We start from the raw sequence: 24,306 nt of genomic DNA on the forward strand, positions 1-24,306 counted from the left end.
GTCTGTTCTTTTTAGCTATTTCTTAGTGGCGATTGAATGTGATTGGCTCTTACTTTTAGAGCCAACAAATCAATGTCCAGTATTGACAAGATGATAATTCAGCAATTGTTCTGCTGAATGCCATTATTGGTCCGTCATTACGCTTCATGGGGATGTAGGGATTTAGGGATGTTGAAATCCGCATGCCGTAAAGGAAACTGCGGAACGCTTGCAATTGGTCATGCTCTCGTTTCGTGTTATGCTATTCCGTTGCATGCATTTGTACTCAGAACCAGAGCGTACTGTATCTCGTTGGTAGTTATAAGATGATCGAAAGAAGATTTAATCATTTGTAAATATTTTTGTAAATAATCTACATACATGACACATATACTCCTTTGGCGCACGGCGCGAAGTCTAATCAACGAAATGTCACTCGTTTTTATACGTCAATCGTGAAATCTCGCTATATATTGAGGTGATCTTATTTGGATGATAATTAGCGTTGTCTGATATTTGGATTCTTCTCGAGCTTGAATCTGGAAAAACAATTTTTTAATCATTACACATCCTGACTGTATTTATTAATTTGCAAGCACGTAATTCACAGGTATGTCACATTATCTTTATACGTAATTCCATAATTTATGCTTTGTGTATTGTTATTTTTTGCAATGCATAATATATGAACTCTATATCAGGTTATAGATCTAACATTCTTTTAAATTATTCAATAAATATTCAAATCGTTTTAATATTACATGTATAATTTTCTACCTGTAAAAAAGTTCTATAAATTTATAAATAAAATTATACTCTGTTAGCAAGCAAGATATTTTATGCAAGATATACAATTACTATATATTATATCTTGCAGGTGTATGGACTACTCAAGGTTAAGAAAACATAATGCCACCGCCATTAGTAGCTACACCTCGGAAATTACCAATTTTTGTGTTTCCACAAAACATTACATTTTATTTAGACGATCAATCTACCCACAAACAAGTGTTAACTTTGTACAATCCATATGATTTTCCTGTAAAATTCAAAGGTATCTTTTTTCTTTCTAATATGAATTTTCAGATTTAATCTTATGTCTGTATGTGTTTAATGTTAATATTTTAGTTTTATGTACTGCACCAAACAAATATCAAGTGGTAGATCCAGAAGGCATAATAAAAGCCAGTTCCTGTGTTGATATTGTTGTTAGACATACAGCATTGTTGGCAAATAATTGTAATGTAATTGATAAATTCAGAATACATATGCAAGAATATCCTACTAAACAGGTAATGTTTATATTTAAAAAAATATTCATTGAAGGCCTATCGAAAAATTAAAATTCTGCAAATCATGTTAGGTGATTGGTAAACGAGATGTTGAAGCTAAACTTCTTTCTGGAACGTCAGATACAGCTGGAAGGTCTACACCAGATCCAGATATGTTTCAACAGCTTCCAATAAATGAAAGCAGGCAACAGCAATCTTATGCACTTATAACCCGAAATAAGACAGTGGACAGTGAGTACATGCATTATAATTACTTCAAACCAAAATTTTTTAGACTTATTGTGACACTCTATCTTAAAAAAATAAAACAATAGAGATTTTATATTTCCATTGTGAAATGATGATTTTAAATTAATACATAAATAAAAGAGATTGTCTCAAAGATAAATTTCTTATTGTGATTACAATGTACAAAACAACAATACAAAATATATAATTGTAAATACAAGTAATATTTTAGGAGGTACAAATTACGTAGCACTCATCACAGGAATTATATGCATAATTGGATTGCTTCTACCTACTGAAGGAGAAAAAAGTCAAAGGGTGCCTGATTATCTTCATCTTTCTGTGAACTTTAAATTGATATTCTCATTTGTATTAGGTAAGCATGAATATATATATATGTGTGTGTGTGTATATGTAATAAATTTTTATACAAATTTTTAACAATTGTAATAAATTTTTGTTGCAGGTATGGTTGCAAATATTGTTTTAGGGCTATAAAATTCTCAGCTTTTTATATAAAAATCTTTGTATACAGGATAAAATCATAGGATAAAAACACAATGAATACAAGACTTTTTTATATTGGGCCTCCTTCCTTATGGAATACACCCAATTCTAGTCTATAAACTTCAACATTATTGACCAAGATATCGCGATATTTCTTTATCATAATTATTATAATTTTATAAAAATATATATAAATATATCGTAATATTAATAATTATTCCTATTATATAATTTTATTTTAAAAAGAATCATCTGAAAATGCTCTTGCTCTAGGCGATGATATAGATGCGTATTGTGGTTCGTAATTTTGAGGCCTACTTGAAAAACCAATATTGTTTGAATTTATTTGTTTATGTATATGAATATACCGATGATAAATTTTATATTTCTTATATGATATAATACATATGATTTTTCGCTAACTTATTTGAAAATCTTTATATTGTATGTATAAAGAATCATTATATATATATTTCCATTGATAATAATTATATTATATTTTACACGTGATATGATCTCATGTACAGCTAGATAAGGATCTTCCTTTGTATATAAAGTTGGAATTAAGTTTTAATTATTAAAAACATTTCTAACAATGAATGTGATTCTTTTTTCTTTTTTTGTATTTGGTTTTTACAATTATATATATATATATAAATTTTGGAAAAGATCAATTTTATGAAAACGGCATAATCGTTTTGTGTGAGAAATATGTTTATGCGAAATTGGATAGACAAAATATAAAAATTTTTTTTTATATTACATGTCTTGGAAATAAGGGTATTTATTTATTTCTTATTAATGTGAATTCATTATTTACATAAGTTACAACACAGAGACACTTGTGAATAAAGTGTATCATCAAATGTTTCAAATTTTTCACGTCTTATTTATTTTCTGTCAAATAGATGTGCAATCTCCTGGGAGGTATGAAACTGATACATCTTTGAAAACCATAACAATAATTAGATAACGAATCTTTAAGACTTCTTTGATACAGCTTTATATTAAATTATTTAACTTACCTTAAGTATTTTTCAGAGGGCTCCTAATATGTCTCGTTCCCAAAATTATATAATTTTAGAGCCGATGTACACTCTTCATACTGTCATTGTGAGTTTTGTACTCCATAGAGGCACTAGCTGGAAGATGTAATACTCTTCTTAATGTATCTCTAATTCGGGCTGTTGTCGCTACGTCCGATGCCGTTTTATTCCATACACATATTACATCTTCCTATTAAAAAAAAAAAAAAATTCAAAATTCTGTTAATAAAAAATCTTTTATGTTTGTAAATTAAGAATAAATGTGGAAATTTGTTTACCTGAAATCTTATAGATACAACAGCACCACAAATTTCCTCTCCTACCATAAATTGCTCACCTAACATTGCCAATATAAGATTTTCCCAACATCTAGATACTAAACCCTTTCGTAATCTTACTATCCATTTACCACCTTTTTGATTTGCTTCATCCTAGAAAAAATAAATAATAAGTTTTGTATGTAATATAAACATATTATATAACAGAATAATATACTCACTTCCCATATAGGTTTTATACCAACTTTGAAAAGATGAAAATCTGTGTGCACTGTAAGTTCTGATGGTCGTACTAAATGACTATAAAGACCCCAGAACTGTTCTACGCTTGCAAACCTACCAACCAACTTTAAATTTTGAACATAACTTTGTATGCTAGTTTGTTTGCCAAGGCCACTACGTCGACTATACCAGAGTGCGTAAGCATATTGTAATTTATGTTCATTTGGATTTATTTCTATTGGAGGCTGTAAATACATATTAATCATTAGATATTTTGTCAATATCTTAATATTCATACATCAATAATAAAGATCATTAGATTACTCACTGGTGGACCTTTTTCAACCTTTTGATTATCCTTTGATTGAGACTCCTCATCTTCAACTGTACTGTCCTCAGTAGCTCTTAATCTGTAAGTGCTGTCATAATTTACAAGATAAGCACAATATATGACAATATGTATATCTGTATATATCTTAAATATTTATTATTATATTATATTATATATTATATTACATATTGATAAATACAAAGTAAATAAAACTCTTTGCCATATTGCATATTAATTCTTCCATATGTTTAAAATATAGTAATGATAAAGGGTTTTTTTACAGTAATTATTAAAAAAAAAATTGTCACAAAATGTTGATATTGACTATTACCAAAATGAAAGGTTATTATTACATCAAAATCATAAGTATATGTTAAATATTGTAAGAAAATTGAGAAATATCTCACCACTAATCCAACTAAATTACTATGCCTATGTTCTTTTCATTACACCAAAAAATCAAATTTTCACCGTGATAAGAACGAATTAAAGAGACAGCGTTGTGACGAGCGATTGTTACGCGACAATGAAAATATTTATCTTGACATATATTTTCACTGTGTATTCAAACATATATCTAACCTCGAAAACGCCCGTGGAGAAACACGATGAAATAAAGGGAGAACACTTTCACTTACGTCTCGTATTTATTGGACATGTTTTCGGTTGCTGAGATACAAACGTATAAGCGATATCGCACTAAATTGTTATAACTGCGGCGAGTATGTCTCTCACGAGAAACGTGAATAAAAATATAAAAGTTTTTTCAAAACACTTTCTTCTCTCGATTCGCTCTCACGTTGAGCTCTCACATCTGCGATGTGTTTTCGATAAACTGTTGATCTTTTCCCAACAACTTCCCTTCTCTCTTTTTTTTTCTCGTCACTTTATCATTGCAGAGATTTTATACTCATATGTTGGTTATACTAGATATCGATAGCTGCTAATAGCAGATTATACAAAAATGCGGTTTTGCATTTATCGATTACCGATTTATAAGAAATTATATATATGTATGATAAGTATTTCAATAATTTATATGTTTTGAATTCAACGTAATGTCATAAAAATTGTAATCGATCGTTATTCCCACATTACATTGAAAATGTACACGATTGGGAGAATAAAATTATAATATAATATAATTCAATATATTTAACGAGTTAATATTTTTTACAAATTGTTTTATATACTTTATGTATAACTTGTTTAATATTATAAATATATATATATATATATATATATATATATATATATATATATATATATATGTAATTGACATTTTTATCTGAAAAAAATTCTAATATAAAAATATAAGTATATGCATAATAATATTTCGTAACCGAAACATTTTAACTGTCCTTTCTATTGAATTCCAATTTGAGTCTTTTCATGATCTCTTCTCGCTGATACATGACCTCCCTAAAGCATAAAAAGGAAAACGCGATTGGACATTCGTATTGTACGGTTTCGATACATTTTGTATTCTTCGTATCATCTGCATCGAATCTGAATTGTGAAACAGACTCCACTAAAAAGCAAATAGCTTCATTAGAATTTATAATTTTCTTCAGTTGTGGATAAAAGTATATATTATTAGGCAGCTGATTGAACTTAAAGATGAAATGTTCAAAAATTAGTTATTAAAAATTTCTATAAAATATTCATATGTATTTAGAAATAATATTTCTAGATGACAAATTTCTTTAAGAAAAAATGAATAAATAAGAATTAATAAAGAATTAATAAAATAAATATTTTTGAAGGAATAAATAAGAAGATTTCTTCTTATTTATTCCTTCAAAAATATTTATTTTATTTCTATATATTTTTCTTATTTATATAGGATAAAAAGTAAAATTAACGATCGAAGCGTGAATAGTGTCCACTTACAACAGTTGAAATTGAAGAAGAAACAAGTCCGATGCTTGGAACTGATGACATAGCCATTGTCATCCGGTTTGACGGCGTAGTGTCCGTGCGCTACGTTTCGGATCATTGGTAAGTGACTTAAATGTTCAGTATATTGCACGGAATATTTCCAATGATCGTAATTTCCGCTTTCTGCGATCACATTAAAATCCTCTCTGCAAAATGAATTCAAATGAGTGATGAATTAATATTAGAAAAAAAGTTTGAAAAGATATACGATATATAAAAAAAATATTTCTCATTTTTTGAATTAAAATATAATTGTTCTATTTTGTATTTCAAAGACAAAAAAGAAATCGCAAAATAGTTTATATAAAAAATATATAAATTAATATATATAAAAAATCTTTTTTAATTTTTTAATTTTGCTTTTTTTACAATAAACGTAAAATATTCCTATTTTAAAAGATATCATTTAAGTCCTATTCCTAATACTTACATTGTTGGATTCAACTTTTTCATGTTGCTAAAATCGGCCACAAATTCCCATACATGCTTAGGATTTGAATTATTTACAGTTGCCTCAAACATTACTTGATGCTTCTTCTTGTAAACAAATAGTATATAAAGAAACAAAGCGCCTAAAATACCTTGCACGATGGTTCTTGTTTTCCATTTCATGGGATTGAAACCCATTTTCTGTATCAGTAGAGAAATAATTGTTTCAAATACTTAAATTATAATTTCGTGTCGATAATAAAAAATCGCTCTCGAATGTATATCTATAAATTGAACGAGATTGTTTCTCTTTATAATAATATATAGCTTTCTTTTCAATTTTGATTTTAATTTGAATAAAATTTCGAAGAATTTAATATCGAAATCATACAACACTTTATCTTTACAATTAATATGTGTATACAATGCATATTTAAATTAATAATTCTAGACAAAAATAAAATAAATATAATAAAAGATATATAAATAAATGTAATAAAAGATATACTAAAGATATCTATTACATATATATAAATATAAAATGTATACATTTTCTCAAAATTTGTAATCCCTTAAAGAGATGTATATTTTTAAAACAGTTTTCATAGACATTTCAGAAACAAGATGCAGTGTAAATTGCACAGGAAAATTTATTCTATACTCAAATATACTATTAAGAATAAGAATTTTTTAAAATAGATAAAATTTCACACTTACCGCTGTTATAACAAGGATCGTCTGATTGGCAGAGTTTGATGAAAGTTTGCAAGTACTTCCGGTCGGATGTTATCAGTTTTATTCGAGAGAAGCCTTGTGATAAGAGCAGCCTTGCTGTCGCTGAGCGATTCTCCAGCGATTCTGTTCGACGCGTCTCGCAGTCACGCATCCCATCCCATCAGCTAGCTGGCGTTTTTTTTTTGTACTACGCCTCATCTACGTCACGATACCAGGACCGGTGATTATGTCTGTTTTAAAAACGAAGAAATGAAATTTTTTCCGATGCTTCAAATGTAAATCTCTATAATAGAAATGTAAATCTCTATAATAGAAATGTATCTCAAATATTTATACACTTACAAGATTAATTTATCATAATTTTATTGGTACTTTAGGAGACAATTTTATAAAAAGATTCATGTCAATGTGTATCTCGAATATCTCGATTTTAGTCCGAATCACCATCTTTATGACTTAAAACAATTTTTTTTTTGTTTAAATATAAATTCATTATTTTTCCTCTTTTTTTTTCTCTTTGAATAAAATTCTTCTTATCGCTCAGATATTTGTTGCGTGTCTTGAGATCTTCGACTTCGCAGGATTTTAAGAAATGATAACGCTACTTTATTCTACGGGTAGTATTTTTGAATGCATCCTAACGGATCCTGATTGCGATCATGTTAGGTTAGGTGTGACAGATTCCGACGCGCCATCTCGCAATGGCACGATATATCGTAATTTGAAATACACATCGAATGCGCCTGTATTCGATGTGTATTTCAAATTACGATATATCGTGCCATTGCGAGATGGCGCGTCGGAATCTGTCACACCTAACCTAACATGATCGCAATCAGGATCCGTTAGGATGCATTCAAAAATACTACCCGTAGAATAAAGTAGCGTTTCATTGGCCAATCATGACAAAGAAATCCTTGCTCCTGATTGATCAATCAAGTGCTACTGTAGCCTACAGATAGGATTCTCGAACAGACTCTCTCACGTGATTTCATGACGTTATGGCGCGTATTCGATTTTATATTTTTATAATTATAACAAATAACAAAGTTACATTTATTAATCGACGAGTCAGTTTTTTCGTAATGTGATTTATAGTGGGCAAGATGTGCTGTGAAGAACAAATTTCAACTCTTTTAGATGCTTTTGAGACGGTCGATGAAATTATGGTGAGTTTGATTTGTTTCTTATTGAGTCACATAAAAGATATGTGATATAGGCTATAAATGTGTGCGCGCACAAGAGAATAATTAACTGAGCTAGAATCTAAAGCTAAAAAATTAAAAAATATTTATATTATGATGCTTTCACGAGCTTGTATTTATACATAGATACTATGATAGATTAATATGTATAGATACTATATACATATTAATTTATCCCAAGTATTTATTCGATATCGCATCGACATTAGTGAGCAATACAATTTTCGGAAGTTAAATTCTTGTAATTTGTTTTGAGAAATTTAATGACAATGTTTTTTGCTTAAAATTACATATCGTTTATTAAATTATAAATTAATATTATACAATTTCATAGTTTTCAACCTAATAGATAAAAAGCGCAATAAAAAATATTCTAAATATCGTCCAAACAGATTCATTTTCTATTAGAAGTAGCTTTATAGTCATCGAGTTGAAGCATTTCTTTTAGCAAGTATACGTTCTGCATGCACCGATAGTGAAGTATTCAGTTCATGAGATGCGGACATAAATGTTAAGTTTAATAATCTCATTAAACCATTTTGATAACCTACCATAAGCCACAAATAACTCCATGCATTTGGATTCCAAGCCACCTAAAAATTATATTTTGTTATCTTATCAGTGACTTAATTTTAATTATGTTCATTTTTTTCAATATTATAGAAAACAAGTAAAATTTACGATTTTTGAAATATACAATTAGCTTGATAAATATTTTACAATTTTAATTATTTATTCTATAAGAAAAAGTAGAAAAGAATTAATGTTAATATAATGACTGTCAATGTACCCTGTTTGCAGAAGTAAATGGATATTGTTCAATAGGGATGGATGTCAACATGTTATTATACAAAGTATGATCCTGTTTATCTCTAGTTATTTTTTCCTTCAAACCCTGTATTAGTAATAAAATAACAAAGAAAATTAGTTAATATTATTAAGATAGTCCAAATTATATATATATTTTATAAATACTCACTGTTAATTTATCATGGAAGATGATGCCAAAACGATCTTTACATTCATTATAAGTTTCCGGCATGTAATGATAATCTTTAGAATTTTTTTTGTTATTTTTATTTCCATTGTTGACTGTGTTTTGATCCTTTTCTAAGAAATCTACTATTTTAATGAAAGAGTTTAACTAAAACAAAATTATAATGTACAAATTTATAATTAAAAGAATTATAAGATATAAGATATATATAAGATATAACTGCTTACCTGTCTTTTTTTAGACAATATTCTTTCTGCGTACAATAATTGATGGGGAAAGATGGTTATTACTTCTCCTGCTAAAGTACCATGTGCAACACTATTAGCATAATCAGAAACCGCGATACTCTAAAAATTGAATATATTATTCAGAAAGTTTAAAATGATCCCTTACATTTGAAAAACAGATAGCAATAATAATAGATGGTTCTTACATAAGTCGGTGAATTAGTTGGTAAAATTGGGCAGAATTTATATCCATAGTCTCTCAATGGTATTATACAAGAATGTGCATATTGGTACCTTTAAGAATAATTGCATTAAAAATGATTATTATATAATTATTATTATATATGTTAATCAAAAATATATACTATTATTATTAATTATTAATATAAAGTAACAAATTTACCCAAGCGCATCATCGAAACTCATAACTGAACACGGCCAATGCATCATCCACGCGCCGTCCAATATTATACTCTTTTTCGCATAATGTCGTGGTGCGCTTGTATCTTCTAAATCCCAAAACTTATACGTTCTATCTGTACTGCCAGAAGCCAAAAATCGGCTTTTGCCATATGGAACTAATGCTACCACTATGCAAAGTAAAAAAAAATAATATAATAAATTTACGTGTTTCTATTTTCTTATTTACAGAGATGAAAAAATTTTACTTACTACTAACTGCATTATGATGAGCAAAGAAATGTTGGAATGCATTTATAAGTTTTGTATTCTTTCTTACATTGACTAACATAGGACAAGTAGTCGTGAGATCCCATAATGCGATATAACCATTGGTGAAACCTGCCGCGATAATGCTAAAAAATATTTATGTCCGCGCTTTTTTAAAAATTACAATGCAAATTCAAAAAATGATAATCTAAATCGAAAATATATTACTTATGTCCATGCTCCTTCGTCCATGATAGTTTAATGCATTGCCAATTCTGTTTGTTACTATCATATAATAAATGATTTACGACTAGTGTTATTACCGGATCGGTCTTGTAGATCGGCAATCTGTAAATCATAACAAAAATATTATAAATAACGAAGAGCTTGACAGCAGTATGAAGTTATAATATAAAATCGTAATATGACTCACGAATTGCATTCTGTTTTTTCGAATTTAAGTTCATCGGGAAATGGTAATGAATAAATATTTACGCATCCATCCGAACATGCGGCCGCAAGCAATCCCATTCGTCTAAGCCTATTTTCTTCCGCTTTATAATTGCCAAGATCAATATCCTGATAGCATCCTGATGGACACCATTCCAAGCACCAAATTGTACCATTATTATGTGCAATTGCATAAGCTAAAACGGGTAGTTCATTTGTACTATTGATACTGAAAAAAAAGAAAATATGTAAAATACGTTTTAAATAATGTTATCGTTTAATATTGGATATAACTATCTGTAAAAAATATTAAATAATAATATCAATTGAATTTTCTCTCACATTAATTCATTGCACGCACATGGTACTTTTAGACTTACTCATGATTTAAATTTCCAACATTCCATATTTGTATAATATTTGGTCCGGAATATTTATTTCCTACAGTGTACTCGTTTTCCATAGTAGGGTGTGTGCTGATTGCAACATATTGTGTCGGGTTTTTGGTGTACATTGGTGATGGAATAGGTAACCATGCTAACGCCCATACAGGACCACCGACAAAAAATGTTGGCACAGCTAAAGCACCATTATGGTTTGAGTATACGATTGTGTGTGTGTATCAATCTCTTACTAAATATTTTAATGAACCATAATTTGTATGTAGCAAAGTCTCAGAACATACCTTCATAAATATCACTCTCAAATCTATTTAAATATTTCCACTTATCACCATTGTTAGAATTTTCTACATTTTTTGATGAATCAAACTTCACATTTTTGGTAGCCATTGAAATTGTTAATTCTGGGAGATATTTTGCGGCATTATTATTTTCCAATAATGTAAAAGCATTTGGCATATTGTCTTCGAATAAGATAAGTTCATAATTTTTCAGTTCACTATTGCAAGTAACAAGAAAAATAAATAAAAGATCTTTTCAATAAAATGTTAACTTTGTTAATGTTAAATTATGAATTGAAAAGTAGATTAGATAAAGTATTTAATTTAAAATCAAATTTTAATAATATTTAGTGTATGGATATAATCTAGTTATGTACTTACAATTCCAGAGTCCAACCTATAGTTGATTTGTAGGGTTTAGTTGATTGTGGTTTTTGCATTATCTCTTTATCTAAGAAAGCCATTTTATTGTATATTCCTAAAATTTCGTAAATAACATGTTAATCAAAATAATAGACAAATGTTTATCTACTGGCGACATTTTAAAATTAAACATAAGAATTAATCAAAATACTTTGATTAATAATCATCTATTAATTTTATAGCAAATTAAATGTGGCAGTGAAGGATCATCTTTGCAATGCACTAATACATTCAATTGAAATTACTACTTGGATGAGATAATTTGTTTCTTCAACTTACTTGTGCCATCAGAGCTTATCTGTGTTTGTTTTGTTGAACGCTTTTGTTTTACATCCCATTCAATTATATCTTCTTCTGATGAACCTTCATCTTCCTTATCTTTCTCAAAATCAGAATGCTTGTCTAAATCCTCATTGCTCGAATGAGCTTCTGTTATATGATCTATGATTTTATCTTTAGAATTTGCAGAAAACTTGCAAATTTTACATATAAAATTCTGGAAAAGAAAGAGACCTCTCTTATTTATATGCCTAATCATTTTCAAATGTCGCAAAAATTGTAAAATATAATATACCTCCTGTGGAGTAAAATTACATTGAGAATAATGTTCGCAAATGCTTTCGTAAGAGGAACATGTGTAAGTACATCCTAATTGTTTACAAGACGTGGTACCTTGTGAAGCTATTTCCTTCCTCCATATACCTTTCCAAACAGCTGGTATTTTTTTTTTAAGTTCTGGCATTTGTATTACATTTTTCTAAATTGATAATTGTATGCATATATATAGCTCTATTTTTACCAGTATTATTTAATTCCTTGACCAATTCGAGGTTTCAATTTTCTCTTACACAAAGAAAAATTATCATTGATTGCATCTTTTCAATTGTATGCATTATATACATTTCTATAATTAACTGTAAGTCTCATAAGATTCTCTCTATTAGTCTATTAAAATTAAACAATATGATTTTGTTATTTATTTTGTTATTTATTTCTTCTGTGAAATCTAATTTGTTGGAATCCTGGTTACTTTCTTAATTTTATTAATTTTTTAATTATATATATCAAGCAAATTGACCTGCCTTAAATTAGTCAAAGAATTTATCACTCTTAAATATACATTACATCTACTTATATAAGAGTATATATACATAATGAATTAAACTTTAACATACAAATGCAGAAGAAGCAAGTTTTATTAGCTTTGTTGAATCTTGCTCTTTTATAAACTCATTTATCTTTGGTACTGCTCTGTAATTACAGAAAATTGTATTAATTATATATATATATATATATATATATATATATATATATATAATATATATATATAAATCACACAAATATAATTAATAGAACATTTTCATTAAGAATATTTTATCTACTTTTCTGCTGCTTTCCGTTTTGTTCGTTCTATTAGTACACTTGATGTTTTTTCATCTTTATTTTGTTCTAATTGCCTATGATAACGTTCATGCATTTCCATGGAAGAAGGCATCATAACAGATTTACAAATGGGACATGTCATCATCAATGCTTGCCTTTCCTTTGACAAAAAGACAAGGAAATATAAAATATGAAAGTACATTATGTACATATATAACATATATTATATCGATTGTACTTACTTCTTCTGATTTTCCACAAAATTGCATATGTGATATAAAACCGTTGACACTTCGTTTTGTATCCTTACATTTTTCACAAGTTAGATATTTCTTTTTTTGTTTAAGAGCATTAGTTAATACTTTTTTTAATAATTTAATATCATTTTCGAAGTCCTATGAACAAACTCGATTTTCATATAAAATTTCATTACAAAATGTTTTATATACAATTAAAAATATTATTACCAATGGTTCCTCATTTTCTTGCCAAGCCATATTATTATGTTGATTCAAGTTATGTGCAGACCATTGTGTTCTTGGTACTTGTTGATTACATTTAGCACAAGTTATTAATTGTACCTAAATATAAAGATTTCAATTGAGTTATATACAGAATGAATCACTAAAAGTGTTACAAGCTAATATTTTTGAAACTAATGTCCGCTTCAATATTAAACAGTTTTAATATTAAAGTTGTTGGAAAATAAGAATTTCATATCTCGTTTAGTTTCACAAATATTAGCCTGTAACATCCTTAGTGGTTCACCTGTATGTTACATAATTGGTAATGCAAATTGATAATATAATTTCTAAAATATTTTAGAACTTACATTCTTCTCAATATTTGGAGAATTTGAATTTGTACCATTTTCAATATCTGCAACACTGTCTGCTGTTGTATTTATTTCATCTGAGTCTACAAAAGAATTATGCATTATTCCCCCACCGCGACCCCGACCACGTCCTCGACCTCGTCCTCGTCCTCGTCCTCGTCCTTGCCCTCGTCCTCTACTACCAACTGGACGACCGCGCTTTTTGACAAGAGATTTATCTTCCACTTTATTAGTATCGCTTTCATCACTTTCATTGGTAGTATCCCTAATTTTATTGGTATGTCTTCTATTGCGTATCATGTATGTGGGTTCTGTAATATCGGAAATGTCTTGTACAATACTTTCATTTTCTGATGTCTTTGGTGTATCTTGGTCTATGGAATTATCTTTTGTTTTTCTAGGTCTACCCCTTTTTCTTTTGATATTTGGTACTACAGATACAGATGACTGGTTTTGTTCTTCATGTTTCACAGTCATTTCATTTGTTTTACATTCATCTTGACACACTGCATCAGATATATTCTGTAACTCGATATTTTTATTTATTGCTTCAGATATTGATCTCTGCAAATTTGTCGCATCATGGGATGCTTGAGATGAAACTTGTTCTCTAATAAGCTCATTTTGTTTCTGTTCGTATATTATACATTCTTCTTTTGATTTCATTGGATTACTATCTGCATAAGTTAAATTCTCTGTTTTGATCATCTTTCTGTAAAAAAAAGAGAATAAAGCTTTAAAAAAATAATAAAAATATCATTAGCTGCATTAATACATATTTTCATATTATTCTTGGATATGTGTCATCTGTTTTACGCATTGTTGAACATTTATTTTTATGCGACATATAACATTTTTCTGATTCATATTTACAAAATCTTTTTTTACATAATATAAAAGAAAATTAAGCTAATTGTCACTTATAAGAATTTAACTGCTGTACTATTGTACTTTATTAGCTAGAAAAAAACCAATTTAATATTTTATCTGCATAATATAATTAATTGTATTTTATATATTAATATATTTTCAAATTATTTTATAGTATTCTTAAAATGTGTGAAATATATAGAAGAATTCTATCAAAAGAAAAGGAGATTGCGGGGATTTGAACGTGGAACATTTAATATTAAAGTCGAACTTCTTATTTTCAACTCCAAAAGTACATTATATTCAACTTACTCAACTATAAGGATATATCAGTATTTTGAGGATAATTCATATTCATAATTTTTAAAAAATTTTATAATTCCCGTAACTTAATAATTATTGTTGAATAATATGATATTGAGATTCTCGATGAAATGTGAACAGGTTAGATGTGACACACATGTGATTATATGTCATCTCTATTTTGATTTACTTTAATTAATATTAAAGTTTATATTATTTATTTTTACACACACACGCACATATACATTTATATATTTTATTTATTACATTATAATTTATTATGATAAAAATATTTTACCTCTGGACCACGCGCACATTCATAGATCTGCATTTTAAGCTATGCACGCAAGCAATGCGTATTCTCTTAAAAAGAGACTTTGATTGGCTGTCGCATCATTTTATGACATGAAAGTTTCAAAGCATTTGATTGACCAATCAGAGCAAAGAATTCTTCGTTCTTTTTATCCTGATATTTCAATCAAATAATTTAAAACTTTTGTAGTAAAATAAAATGCATTCCGCATCTCGTGATGCAAGAAAAGAAATATATTGTCTGCGAAAGGACATAAATACAAAAACGAATGATGTGTCTTATATAATAGTCAAATAAACGCTTTTTCTGAAATTGATACATAATACTGCCACACATAAAACATTGAACTCTAATATTACAAATATTTAATTTTAATAGAAATAATATTGATTCTCTGAAACTATTTTTTTAAACTTGCATCTACACACGCACACACGCACGCACACACCCACCCACCCACCCACATCCCAACATGACATTGACTTTCATTAATTAAAATGTGTATCTTCATAACATATAACAAAATCATATTAGGGCAAAACATAAATTTAAAAAAAATTTAATTTCGATTGTAGAACTTTATTTACGAAGATTTTTATAAATTTATACCATTCTTCTGAGAAGTTCATTAATTTTATCTTCTCGATTTCCAAAGTCACCACCTTCTACATAATGGTTAGTCTTCTTACGCCATCCACCATTTGGTGTATTAAGCTAAAAACAATTAGAGAAATGATTTTTAGATATGTAATATAACATATTAATAAAAATGTTTGAGTTCATCTTAGATTATGATATTGAAATAACATTCATCAGCAAGAAGAACTCTTATTACTTTTCGACACAGTAGGAGGTTAATAGGATATATTATTCTATAACCATGCCTATGTCGGATATTTAATGTACTGAAAAATCATATTTTTTAATATTTTGAAGTACATACCTTAAAGGGCCACAGAAAATTGCTGGCAAATTTGAATTTCGGGCCAACAGTGAATATCTCATGAATCAAATCTTCAGTACAAATGATATTAGATCGACCTAAATAAAAAAGAAAAAAAGGATTAATCTTTCTAATTATTAATATATGATAATACAATTTTAGATAATAAAAACAAAAAATAGATAAGTTATAATAAAGTTTTGTACAAATTTCTGTCAAATTTGATGATAAAAATCATGGTCCAATTTTTCCGAAATCTGTTTTATTAATTTTCGACAAGTTGGAAGGGAGAATGTTTATATTCTCAAGACTCCCATGGATTTGTCAAAAAATTACTGAATAGAGCATGTATGTTAATTGTGCTTTAGTATTTTACTGATATTTATCATTAATTTACATACATAGTATATTATGGAAAATGATTTACTAACCAAGCTTCTTCTCAATGAGGGCATTGCTAGTTATTGGTATACGTTGTCTGTTTATCTTGGCAAACCCACGTTTGTAGATCAACTCTCGAACTGATTTCAAATTAGGATATCCCCATGTAATGTAAGGCTCGACAATACGTAACATATTAATGGTTGCTTTGTTCAGTTTAACAAAGACACCATTGTTGATCTGTTTTAAACGAAACAGTTGTAATACCTTCCGTACTTTTGGAGCAACTTGATTCACACTAAAACAATTAAAATTATATCGTAATTGTTAAATAAAGAAAATGTGGGACTTTGAAAAGAGGAAAAGTGTTTAATATTAGCAATTATATGTATATACATATATTAATACTTACCCTCGAATACGGATAACAAATGCAAGACGCGCTTCACCAGGAATATAATAATTTCCACGATTTTTAGCTTGCCTAATCAATCTGATTTCATCTCTTTCCTTCCTTCTGTATTCTTTTACATATTTCTCAGCTCTTTTAAATATTACTTTTCTTTTCTTGTAACGGTCTGCACGTTGCTATAAAAACAAACAAAGTAATACAAAATAAAGGCTCATCTTTTCATATGTATTTGGAGAGAAAAGTAATTTTTATAAATATACAAATGACATGTAATTACCTTGATTGATATTTGTAGACGCGCAGCTTTAACTGCCTCACGGCGTTTCCTTTTCTTCAACACAGATTCCGGCACTGCCGGTAGTTTTTTGGTTGGGACGTCGGTTTCCTTTTTTCTGCATGAAAAAAACATGATGATGTTTAGGAAATCTTTGCTATTCGTTTAAATATACATATGTTTAATAGATTACATAAATTTTTATTAAAAAGAAGTTATGTTGTGAAACAGAGAGAGAAACTGTAAAGCAAATTTTAGTGTAAAAATTTTCTAGTTTTCGTTCATTGTACAAATATTCACGGTAATAGATAATTCAATAAATAAGATCAATGAAAAACCAAATGCGTCCTCGCTTGTAATAATAATATATCATATATCAATTTTGGAGGTTAGGTGCATCCGCAAATTTCAAGTCTATAATCTTTATTGTTTGCCCATTTAACGTAAAAATATAGATTCATTAATATACATGCGTAACAACAAATTGTTAATATAATGTCTGTGAAATTATAAAGTCATATTATCGGCTGATGTTGCCAGATTTCACAAGCTATCAAGGTTACTTACGCGTCGGCCATCATTCCACGCGGTAAAGGACTTTTCAGTCTCTGTTTACCTCGAGTCAAAGGAACAGTAACAGAGTTGCGTATACCGACTACCCAGAGATAGGATGATGGTGCGAACCTGCGGAATAACGTATCGAGAACAGAGCCAATCACGAGCGTTCTGCAGTTTTGATTACGCTCGCGATTGGTTGCGCTCTCGTTTCCGCCATTTCATCGCATGGGCTTGCAACTTAAAATAATAAAAGTGAATAGCACTAGCCCTGTAACCAATGAGATGCGCATCTGCGCAGTGTTTCTAGTGACCTATTAGTTTGCGTCAATTCGGGAAGAGGGCATCATGCTTTACATTATTTTTCTAAAGATTCGAGTCAAGCCCGTGGTATTGCATTCGCTAGAATAAAAATTCAAGATGAAATTTAAGGGAGGAAAGAAGATTCGAATTAGTTACCGCAAGCTTAAATTTATTTCGCTTTAGGACTTGTGATATGTGACTCTCTGTAAGTAAGAATGATAATAAAAAAAATAATTGGTTTATCTTATTTCAGCGTTATATTGAATTTTAAAAGTTTCTGATTAGAATTTTGGTCGAAAAATTGTAATAATGAAACAATAATGCACGTGTAAAGAAATAAAAATTATAAAAATTGAGTTTAATTTCATTGGATAAAATAGATTCTGCTTGAAAATCAAGGAAAAGGTAGAGATTATATTTTATATAGATATTATATATTTTATAGGAGCGACTTTTTCTTGCAAAGTTATCTTTTTCGATAAAGTTGTCATCATATAAATTTAAAATCTAATAAAAACATGAGAAAGTGCTTATTAAACTTGCTATTATGACATATATATATATATTGCAAATGATAATACATCGAATGTATATTTTTATTGTTCAAGGCATGCAACGTACGATAGTGTAACTGTAATATGAGCAACAAGTGACGTCATCACGCGAAGTTGGTTGCGCGACTTTTGAATTATCTCTGCCGCTCGTTACGTCAGTGACGCATTTCGCTAATGTCAAGCGGGTTGTCGCTTCGCGCGGTCGTTTTTATGTTATTCTTCCATCATAACAATATAAAATGCGCATCGTGTCGCGGGAGTGTCGCGTGATCATCGTAATCAAATACTTTTTTCGTGTGCGATCGTGATCTGAAGACTGGAAAAGCAGTAGCGGAGAAAGTAGCACCGAACAAGAAAGGAGAAAAGAGAGGCTAAGGAGAGGCTATCACATGCAGTAATTTATGTGAGTGATACATAACTTTTTTTCTCTCTTATTTGATTTATTAATTGTTAAAATATTGTACGACAAGGGACACTCACTCCGTGTTCTCCCTTTATATTAAATAAGAAGTCGAATAATGTAGTTTTCTACAACATTTCCGAGTATGTCTCTTGGAAATTGAAGTGCGCCTTTGAAGAGATATATCATTTTCAAACACTCTCTTGAAATACTTCCATATACGCATTCACATCGCAGAAACAGAATAATATCCAAAAGAATTATAATACATAATACGTATATATGTATCATTATCTATCTTACATTATCTATCTATAATCTTGCGGACAAAAAAGATCTGAATAAGAGAAAAATCGCTTTTTCATATAATACATCATTATTCATTATAATCCTATTTACACTTGGCAGATGAAAATGGCATTTTAACGGTTTGAAGTTGGTCCAAGGGTGCGTTTCTTTTTATTCATTATAGTAACGATGACGTCATTAGTCCCCTTCGTTAGACGAGTGTATAAAAATAAGCTTTTCTTTGTCATGTCATCAATTATATCGCTTTCGTTAAAAGTTAACGATAATTCATCATTGCGAAGAGTCATATTGACAAAAGCTATATAAACTAAAGGAGTGAACAATCTCAGACCGCTGTCATATCTACCAGTCCTTACTACTAATAATAATAATAATAATTACATAATAATTATATAATAATAATAACAACAATAATAACAATAATAATAATAATAATAATAAAGTTATAATTATGTTTATAATTATAATTATAATAATAGCAATAATAAAACTATTAATAATCATTAATAATAGCGATAATTTTTTTTTTTAGATGGATAATAATAAGAATAATATTAATAAGATAATAAATGACGGTAATCTCTATATATAATGATACTAACAATATATTGGCAGAAATTAAAGGTACTTCTTATTGAAAAAAAGAACAGATTGCAGTGGTGGTATTTAATAGTTATTTTGACATATTGTGGAATTTCTCTGTATGCTCTAAAAACTTAGCGTTAAACGATACTGCACTAAATAGGGGCCAAAAGTAATTCGCGCAAATAAACATGTGTTTTACTTTCTTAATATTATATATCATATATATATATATATATATATATATACATATATATATAAACTAATATATAAACTAAAATTGCTTTTTGTGTATTCTCTAGGACAACGAATGTAATAAGAGAATATAGATGTTAATTTAAAAGAAAAATTATCTCGGCTCATCTCGTAAATTCTCGCATTTTATAGTTTGAGAGAAAATTTGTCAAATTTGCGCTACATATAAATCTATCTTTCGACCCTTATATTCAAAATAATTGTGACAAGGTTCATTAAACGCATTCTCTCCCTCTCTTTCACACAGTAGTTTCATTCAACATTTGACAGCGGTCCGGCAGAGCCTGGCAAGGCCGATCGCTCTTCATTCCAGCGCGGTCATCGTTACCGTCGTTCTTATCGCCTTGAGCGCCATGTATAAATCGTTCGTTCCGGACGAACCTATCCACGCATAATCATACGGGAATCAAAGTATCGAGCAGCGCACAAGCGCGAATAGTTCACGAGTCCTGTCTTTTATTTTGTCATCACTTCCGTATCGAGCGTGCGTTTCACGCTTGCTTGGGATGCGCGACAGGCGCGGACGGTTCCGAGCGGAAACACGACAGGAGGAAACCGGTGTACATGAGAAAGAGGATGCTGATGGCGATCAGCATGTACATGTAGATGTTCAATTCCGGCTGTCGATATCGGTTCTTGCGTAGCCACTCGAGAACATCCTGTTCATTGTGCAGATCACCTAGGGAGAAAAAATTGAACATAACTGTCATAAAAATATTTTCGTTCTAAACAAAGATATTGTCATCTCTTGGCAGTATCTCTTACCTCTGTAAATACTAGGGAATCGTTTGCGAAAATGGACGATGGCAGGCAGTTTGGTGACTCCCCATTTCCTAGCGTATTTGGGATCTGCCATTTTAACGAATGTAATGTCCAGATTGTCAGTCTCGTCGTCGATCTCTTCCAATTTCTTGTTCACATCCTCACTTTCTTGACTATCGTGTTCGTCTGGAAACGATGGAGCGTAATGATAGACGATAATTGTCAAATCCATTGACGTTGCTCATATAATGCGTAATGTCATTGCATTTTTTTTGTAATTTTTTGTTTACTCACAGAAGAAGACCGCAAGGAACTCGTTCTCATCCAACAGTTTATCTAGCATTTTTTTATTAACCTCCTCGATCTCATTTTTTATCTCAAACACATCTTGAGAAGTAAGCCACTGCAAAATCTTGTCTTCTTGCATAAGATCACCGTCATATATGAGTGGCATTTTCTTTCGGAAATACACGAGAGATGGAACATTGAGAACGCCATATTTTTCGGCAGCTTCCGAGCTAGAGATTTTAACGAAGTCGATACCAAAAAGGTCGGCCTCGCCGTCGATTTTCTCCAACGCTTCCATGATTTCGTCACATTCTGGGCAATCTTCATCATCTGGAAAATATAAAATAAAATACAAATATTTATTCTAATATAGAGTGTCTCTTATAAAATTTTTTTAAGAATAATAAGATAGTACAAAAAAATGCATTTAGTGAAGAAAGAATTTGATGTCACAAAATGAGATCGATGACTTACAAAAGAAAACAGCTAAGAAGGGAGATTCATCGAGAAGTCTTTCTAGCATTCTCTCGTTGACGGATTCTATTTCATCGGCCAGTTCTCGATTGTCATCGTCGATCAGCCACTCGAGGACCGATTCTTCGTTTTGTAGGTCCCCTAATACATGTAACATTTCGAAATTTCATCTGTATTCTTATTTATTATAAAATAACAAGAATATTAAAATATAAATAATAGGTGATCGAACCTTCGAAGAGTAGAGGATTGCCATTTCGGAAATAGACGAGCGCCGGAAACGTCTTGATCGAATATCGCTTCGCCAGCTGTGTGTCTTGAATTTTCACCATATGAATACCAAATACGTCGCACTCGTCGTCTATTTTTTCCAAACCCTCCAAAATTTCATCGCATATATGACAATTTTGTTTAGCTATAACAAAGACATTAATGTTACATTTATATATCTTTAAAGTAATTTATATATCTAGAGCTCTTATCTTTTTAGAGTATTAATTAATTAATTAATTAATTAATTTAATAATTAACTTACTGAAATAAACCGCTAAGTACTGTGTCTCCTCAACGGATGTTTCTAGCATAACTCTTGTGATCAGCTCGATCCGATCTTCCGTTCTTTGAGTAATCAACCATTGTAATACCTCCTCTTCCACAGAGAGATCACCTATAAATAGATAACTGTTAATAAGGTAGATTGTAATTCATTGAGCAAGCTAATCGTTAAAATTATAGACCTTCGAACACATTTGGCGTTTGTTTTTCGAAGTAGACTAATACTGGAAAGTCTGTCACTCCGTAATCTTCGGCTACCTTGAAATCCTATAAAAATCAAGCAAGAGGAGAGAAACTTTTTTTTGCATTAACTCTTATTTTCGAGATAAACTTTCTATGCAAAAATATTGCATTTTTCTTTGTACATTAATGAATCGAACCATTCATTCAACACAAAATAAATAAGCAAAGTAAGAGAGAAGCTAAGTAAACAAAAAGTTGATATATTTATTTTATTTATTCGATTTTGCTTACTTGCGTTTTAACAAATGTGATACCGTGTCTGTCGCAATCGTCATCGATATTCTCTAGTTCCTCGAGTATTGCCACGCATTGCGTACAGTCGTCGGGATCTGAAGAAAGGCTCTATTATTATCGAATTTCCATTAAAAATTTACGCTTTTGAATAATCTACTTCAACAATATAAAGAGGCATTTTTAATACTAAATACTAATAAATAAAATATCGTACATCGATATTGATGTGAATGTAGTCTACTCGAGGAAGGAATTTGCTAGATACAAGGCAAGTACATGTGATGAAGGGTAAGCAGTATTGCAACAACGATCGAATGATCGATCTAGGAATTACATGTGTGACGTTTGAACTCTCAGCAATATTAGAGCATCTGTTATATTGATAGACTAACATAATAACATAAATAAAAAATAATTGTGCATGCTCATCGGGATCTGTAGGTCACTACTGCCTGGCTGCGTGTTCTGTTCTCATGTTGCATGCTTTGCTCTCGTGCACGTGCACCTGTGTAACTGTGTAATTGTACATAGAGAATATATCAGAGAGAAAGAAAGAGAGGAATACATTGTTTCTTGGAGAAAGCGTCCTATAAATACGGCCTGGAAAATGGCGGTTCTACGTCCAATTTTTTATTAGCTATAAAACAAAAATAATCGAAGGAACACTGATGATTAAAAGCCGTTTCATACATACCGATATTTTTATCAAACATGAAAAATTTATTTGTATGGATATTTTTCTTAGTTATATAAAATGTAACTTTATATAAAATGTAATAGTATTGAATAGGGAATGTACACAAAATTTCTACGTAATCATCGGTATTTCTTCATAATCTCTCTTGAAAAAGCGCATGCATTATGTGATACATGATACGAAACTTTTCCAGTTTCCGACAAAGTTTGCATACATCGCGTATTAATGAATCGCACGCTTGCGAACGGAGAAAAAAAGTTTGCTGACACAGCATATTTTATACTGTTATAATAAATTTTGTTAATTATTGTACACAGTAAAAGGAATTAAGATATTAATTTTATTTTGAGATATTAATAATTTTAAGATATTAATATTAATTTTGTTTACTAAAAATAGCTATGTTATTATTTTGCTATAATAATAAACTGATTTTTATTTCGTCATTAAAAGAATTTTTAATTTGAGTGAAAAATGCATTTATTAAAAGAATTTTGCTTTAATAGTAAATTTATGTTTTTATCAGTTTTTAAATTTATATTCAAAAATTTTTCTATTTCACCAACAAATTTTATAAAACAGTTTTTTTTTTTTTGTAAAACATCGAGTATTTGATGAGCAAAATTATGATATGGAATGTAGTAATGACGATTTTGCCACGACAGCTAATTTCTTTTCCTCCGCCTGTGTTTTGTGGGAGATTTATCTGGGCTGTGATTGAGATAACTAATCTGTAACAT

The 24,306-nt window shown here is 29.6% G+C and overlaps 6 protein-coding genes across 8 annotated transcripts in view; 1 reads left to right on the forward strand and 5 right to left on the reverse strand.

The window, feature by feature from the left end:
* The first annotated feature begins 15 nt into the window (after nucleotides 1-15).
* On the forward strand, nucleotides 16-2,600 carry LOC126858186 (motile sperm domain-containing protein 1-like). Its single transcript, XM_050608297.1, has 6 exons — nucleotides 16-589; nucleotides 857-1,033; nucleotides 1,108-1,271; nucleotides 1,343-1,502; nucleotides 1,732-1,875; nucleotides 1,966-2,600. Exons 2-6 carry the CDS (start codon nucleotides 889-891, stop codon nucleotides 1,995-1,997), a joined length of 645 nt encoding a protein of 214 aa, XP_050464254.1. The 5' UTR covers nucleotides 16-589; nucleotides 857-888; the 3' UTR covers nucleotides 1,998-2,600.
* A 102-nt stretch (nucleotides 2,601-2,702) lies between these two features.
* Nucleotides 2,703-4,750, reverse strand: LOC126858155 (eukaryotic translation initiation factor 4E type 2-like). Of its 2 annotated transcripts, none has more exons than XM_050608240.1 (6): nucleotides 4,522-4,750; nucleotides 3,881-3,962; nucleotides 3,552-3,797; nucleotides 3,331-3,483; nucleotides 3,032-3,242; nucleotides 2,703-2,950 (listed from the first exon to the last, which is right to left on the reverse strand). In XM_050608240.1, exons 1-5 carry the CDS (start codon nucleotides 4,539-4,541, stop codon nucleotides 3,087-3,089), a joined length of 657 nt encoding a protein of 218 aa, XP_050464197.1. In that variant the 5' UTR covers nucleotides 4,542-4,750; the 3' UTR covers nucleotides 2,703-2,950; nucleotides 3,032-3,086. The 2 variants fall into 2 exon arrangements, with proteins under 2 accessions (XP_050464197.1, XP_050464196.1); XM_050608239.1 differs by having other exon boundaries at nucleotides 3,881-3,971; nucleotides 4,522-4,749.
* A 411-nt stretch (nucleotides 4,751-5,161) lies between these two features.
* On the reverse strand, nucleotides 5,162-7,534 carry LOC126858170 (uncharacterized). The gene is made up of 5 exons (XM_050608266.1): nucleotides 7,331-7,534; nucleotides 6,971-7,218; nucleotides 6,255-6,454; nucleotides 5,777-5,970; nucleotides 5,162-5,414 (listed from the first exon to the last, which is right to left on the reverse strand). The coding sequence occupies exons 3-5, from the start codon at nucleotides 6,449-6,451 to the stop codon at nucleotides 5,236-5,238; spliced, it is 570 nt and encodes a 189-aa protein (XP_050464223.1). The 5' UTR covers nucleotides 6,452-6,454; nucleotides 6,971-7,218; nucleotides 7,331-7,534; the 3' UTR covers nucleotides 5,162-5,235.
* A 939-nt stretch (nucleotides 7,535-8,473) lies between these two features.
* Nucleotides 8,474-15,755, reverse strand: LOC126858130 (general transcription factor 3C polypeptide 2). The gene is made up of 20 exons (XM_050608192.1): nucleotides 15,331-15,755; nucleotides 13,857-14,571; nucleotides 13,492-13,605; nucleotides 13,267-13,419; nucleotides 13,024-13,184; nucleotides 12,817-12,892; nucleotides 12,216-12,398; nucleotides 11,921-12,137; nucleotides 11,600-11,696; nucleotides 11,222-11,436; nucleotides 10,917-11,115; nucleotides 10,520-10,765; nucleotides 10,315-10,434; nucleotides 10,090-10,232; nucleotides 9,821-10,007; nucleotides 9,624-9,711; nucleotides 9,418-9,537; nucleotides 9,173-9,337; nucleotides 8,984-9,088; nucleotides 8,474-8,786 (listed from the first exon to the last, which is right to left on the reverse strand). The coding sequence occupies exons 1-20, from the start codon at nucleotides 15,351-15,353 to the stop codon at nucleotides 8,616-8,618; spliced, it is 3,498 nt and encodes a 1,165-aa protein (XP_050464149.1). The 5' UTR covers nucleotides 15,354-15,755; the 3' UTR covers nucleotides 8,474-8,615.
* A 148-nt stretch (nucleotides 15,756-15,903) lies between these two features.
* Nucleotides 15,904-18,056, reverse strand: LOC126858134 (60S ribosomal protein L7). Its single transcript, XM_050608200.1, has 6 exons — nucleotides 17,923-18,056; nucleotides 17,359-17,473; nucleotides 17,082-17,257; nucleotides 16,720-16,967; nucleotides 16,289-16,386; nucleotides 15,904-16,059 (listed from the first exon to the last, which is right to left on the reverse strand). The coding sequence occupies exons 1-6, from the start codon at nucleotides 17,934-17,936 to the stop codon at nucleotides 15,949-15,951; spliced, it is 762 nt and encodes a 253-aa protein (XP_050464157.1). The 5' UTR covers nucleotides 17,937-18,056; the 3' UTR covers nucleotides 15,904-15,948.
* Nucleotides 18,057-19,182: 1,126 nt separating this feature from the next.
* The window catches only part of LOC126858129 (uncharacterized), a 32,106-nt gene continuing 26,982 nt past the window's right edge, over nucleotides 19,183-24,306 (reverse strand). For both annotated transcript variants that reach the window (XM_050608191.1, XM_050608190.1), the window contains 8 exons: nucleotides 22,867-22,964; nucleotides 22,575-22,659; nucleotides 22,373-22,504; nucleotides 22,070-22,252; nucleotides 21,838-21,978; nucleotides 21,370-21,693; nucleotides 21,079-21,261; nucleotides 19,183-20,992 (listed from right to left, as the gene is read on the reverse strand). In XM_050608191.1, coding sequence (XP_050464148.1) covers nucleotides 20,805-20,992; nucleotides 21,079-21,261; nucleotides 21,370-21,693; nucleotides 21,838-21,978; nucleotides 22,070-22,252; nucleotides 22,373-22,504; nucleotides 22,575-22,659; nucleotides 22,867-22,964 — 1,334 coding nt within the window. In that variant the 3' untranslated portion in view covers nucleotides 19,183-20,804. The remainder of the gene's footprint in view (nucleotides 20,993-21,078; nucleotides 21,262-21,369; nucleotides 21,694-21,837; nucleotides 21,979-22,069; nucleotides 22,253-22,372; nucleotides 22,505-22,574; nucleotides 22,660-22,866; nucleotides 22,965-24,306) is intronic.

The sequence above is a fragment of the Cataglyphis hispanica genome, chromosome 24 (assembly GCF_021464435.1).
Source record: "Cataglyphis hispanica isolate Lineage 1 chromosome 24, ULB_Chis1_1.0, whole genome shotgun sequence".
NCBI classification, from domain to species: Eukaryota; Metazoa; Arthropoda; class Insecta; order Hymenoptera; family Formicidae; genus Cataglyphis; species Cataglyphis hispanica.

Excerpts from the sequence above, each read along its gene's own strand:
- LOC126858130 (XM_050608192.1), bottom strand. The coding sequence starts at position 15,353 with ATGAATGTGCGCGTGGTCCAGAG. Across the intron at positions 13,185-13,266 it reads TTTGTGGAAAATCAGAAGAA|GAAAGGCAAGCATTGATGAT; the intron begins GTAAGTACAATC and ends TTTTTGTCAAAG. Across the intron at positions 8,787-8,983 it reads CATTTACTTCTGCAAACAGG|GTGGCTTGGAATCCAAATGC; the intron begins GTACATTGACAG and ends TATAATTTTTAG.
- LOC126858170 (XM_050608266.1), bottom strand. The coding sequence starts at position 6,451 with ATGGGTTTCAATCCCATGAAATGGAAAACAAGAACCATCGTGCAAGGT. Across the intron at positions 5,971-6,254 it reads AAAAAGTTGAATCCAACAAT|AGAGGATTTTAATGTGATCG; the intron begins GTAAGTATTAGG and ends TTCATTTTGCAG. Across the intron at positions 5,415-5,776 it reads CTTCTTCAATTTCAACTGTT|TGGAGTCTGTTTCACAATTC; the intron begins GTAAGTGGACAC and ends TTTGCTTTTTAG.
- LOC126858155 (XM_050608239.1), bottom strand. The coding sequence starts at position 4,541 with ATGTCCAATAAATACGAGAC. Across the intron at positions 3,972-4,521 it reads ATGTCCAATAAATACGAGAC|CACTTACAGATTAAGAGCTA; the intron begins GTAAGTGAAAGT and ends AAATTATGACAG. Across the intron at positions 3,484-3,551 it reads GTATAAAACCTATATGGGAA|GATGAAGCAAATCAAAAAGG; the intron begins GTGAGTATATTA and ends TATTTTTTCTAG.
- LOC126858186 (XM_050608297.1), top strand. The coding sequence starts at position 889 with ATGCCACCGCCATTAGTAGCTACACCTCGGAAATTACCAATTTTTGTG. Across the intron at positions 1,503-1,731 it reads CCGAAATAAGACAGTGGACA|GAGGTACAAATTACGTAGCA; the intron begins GTGAGTACATGC and ends GTAATATTTTAG. Across the intron at positions 1,876-1,965 it reads GATATTCTCATTTGTATTAG|GTATGGTTGCAAATATTGTT; the intron begins GTAAGCATGAAT and ends TTTTTGTTGCAG.
- LOC126858134 (XM_050608200.1), bottom strand. Across the intron at positions 17,258-17,358 it reads GTCTACAAATATCAATCAAG|CAACGTGCAGACCGTTACAA; the intron begins GTAATTACATGT and ends TTGTTTTTATAG. Across the intron at positions 16,060-16,288 it reads ATTTTCTGTGGCCCTTTAAG|CTTAATACACCAAATGGTGG; the intron begins GTATGTACTTCA and ends AATTGTTTTTAG.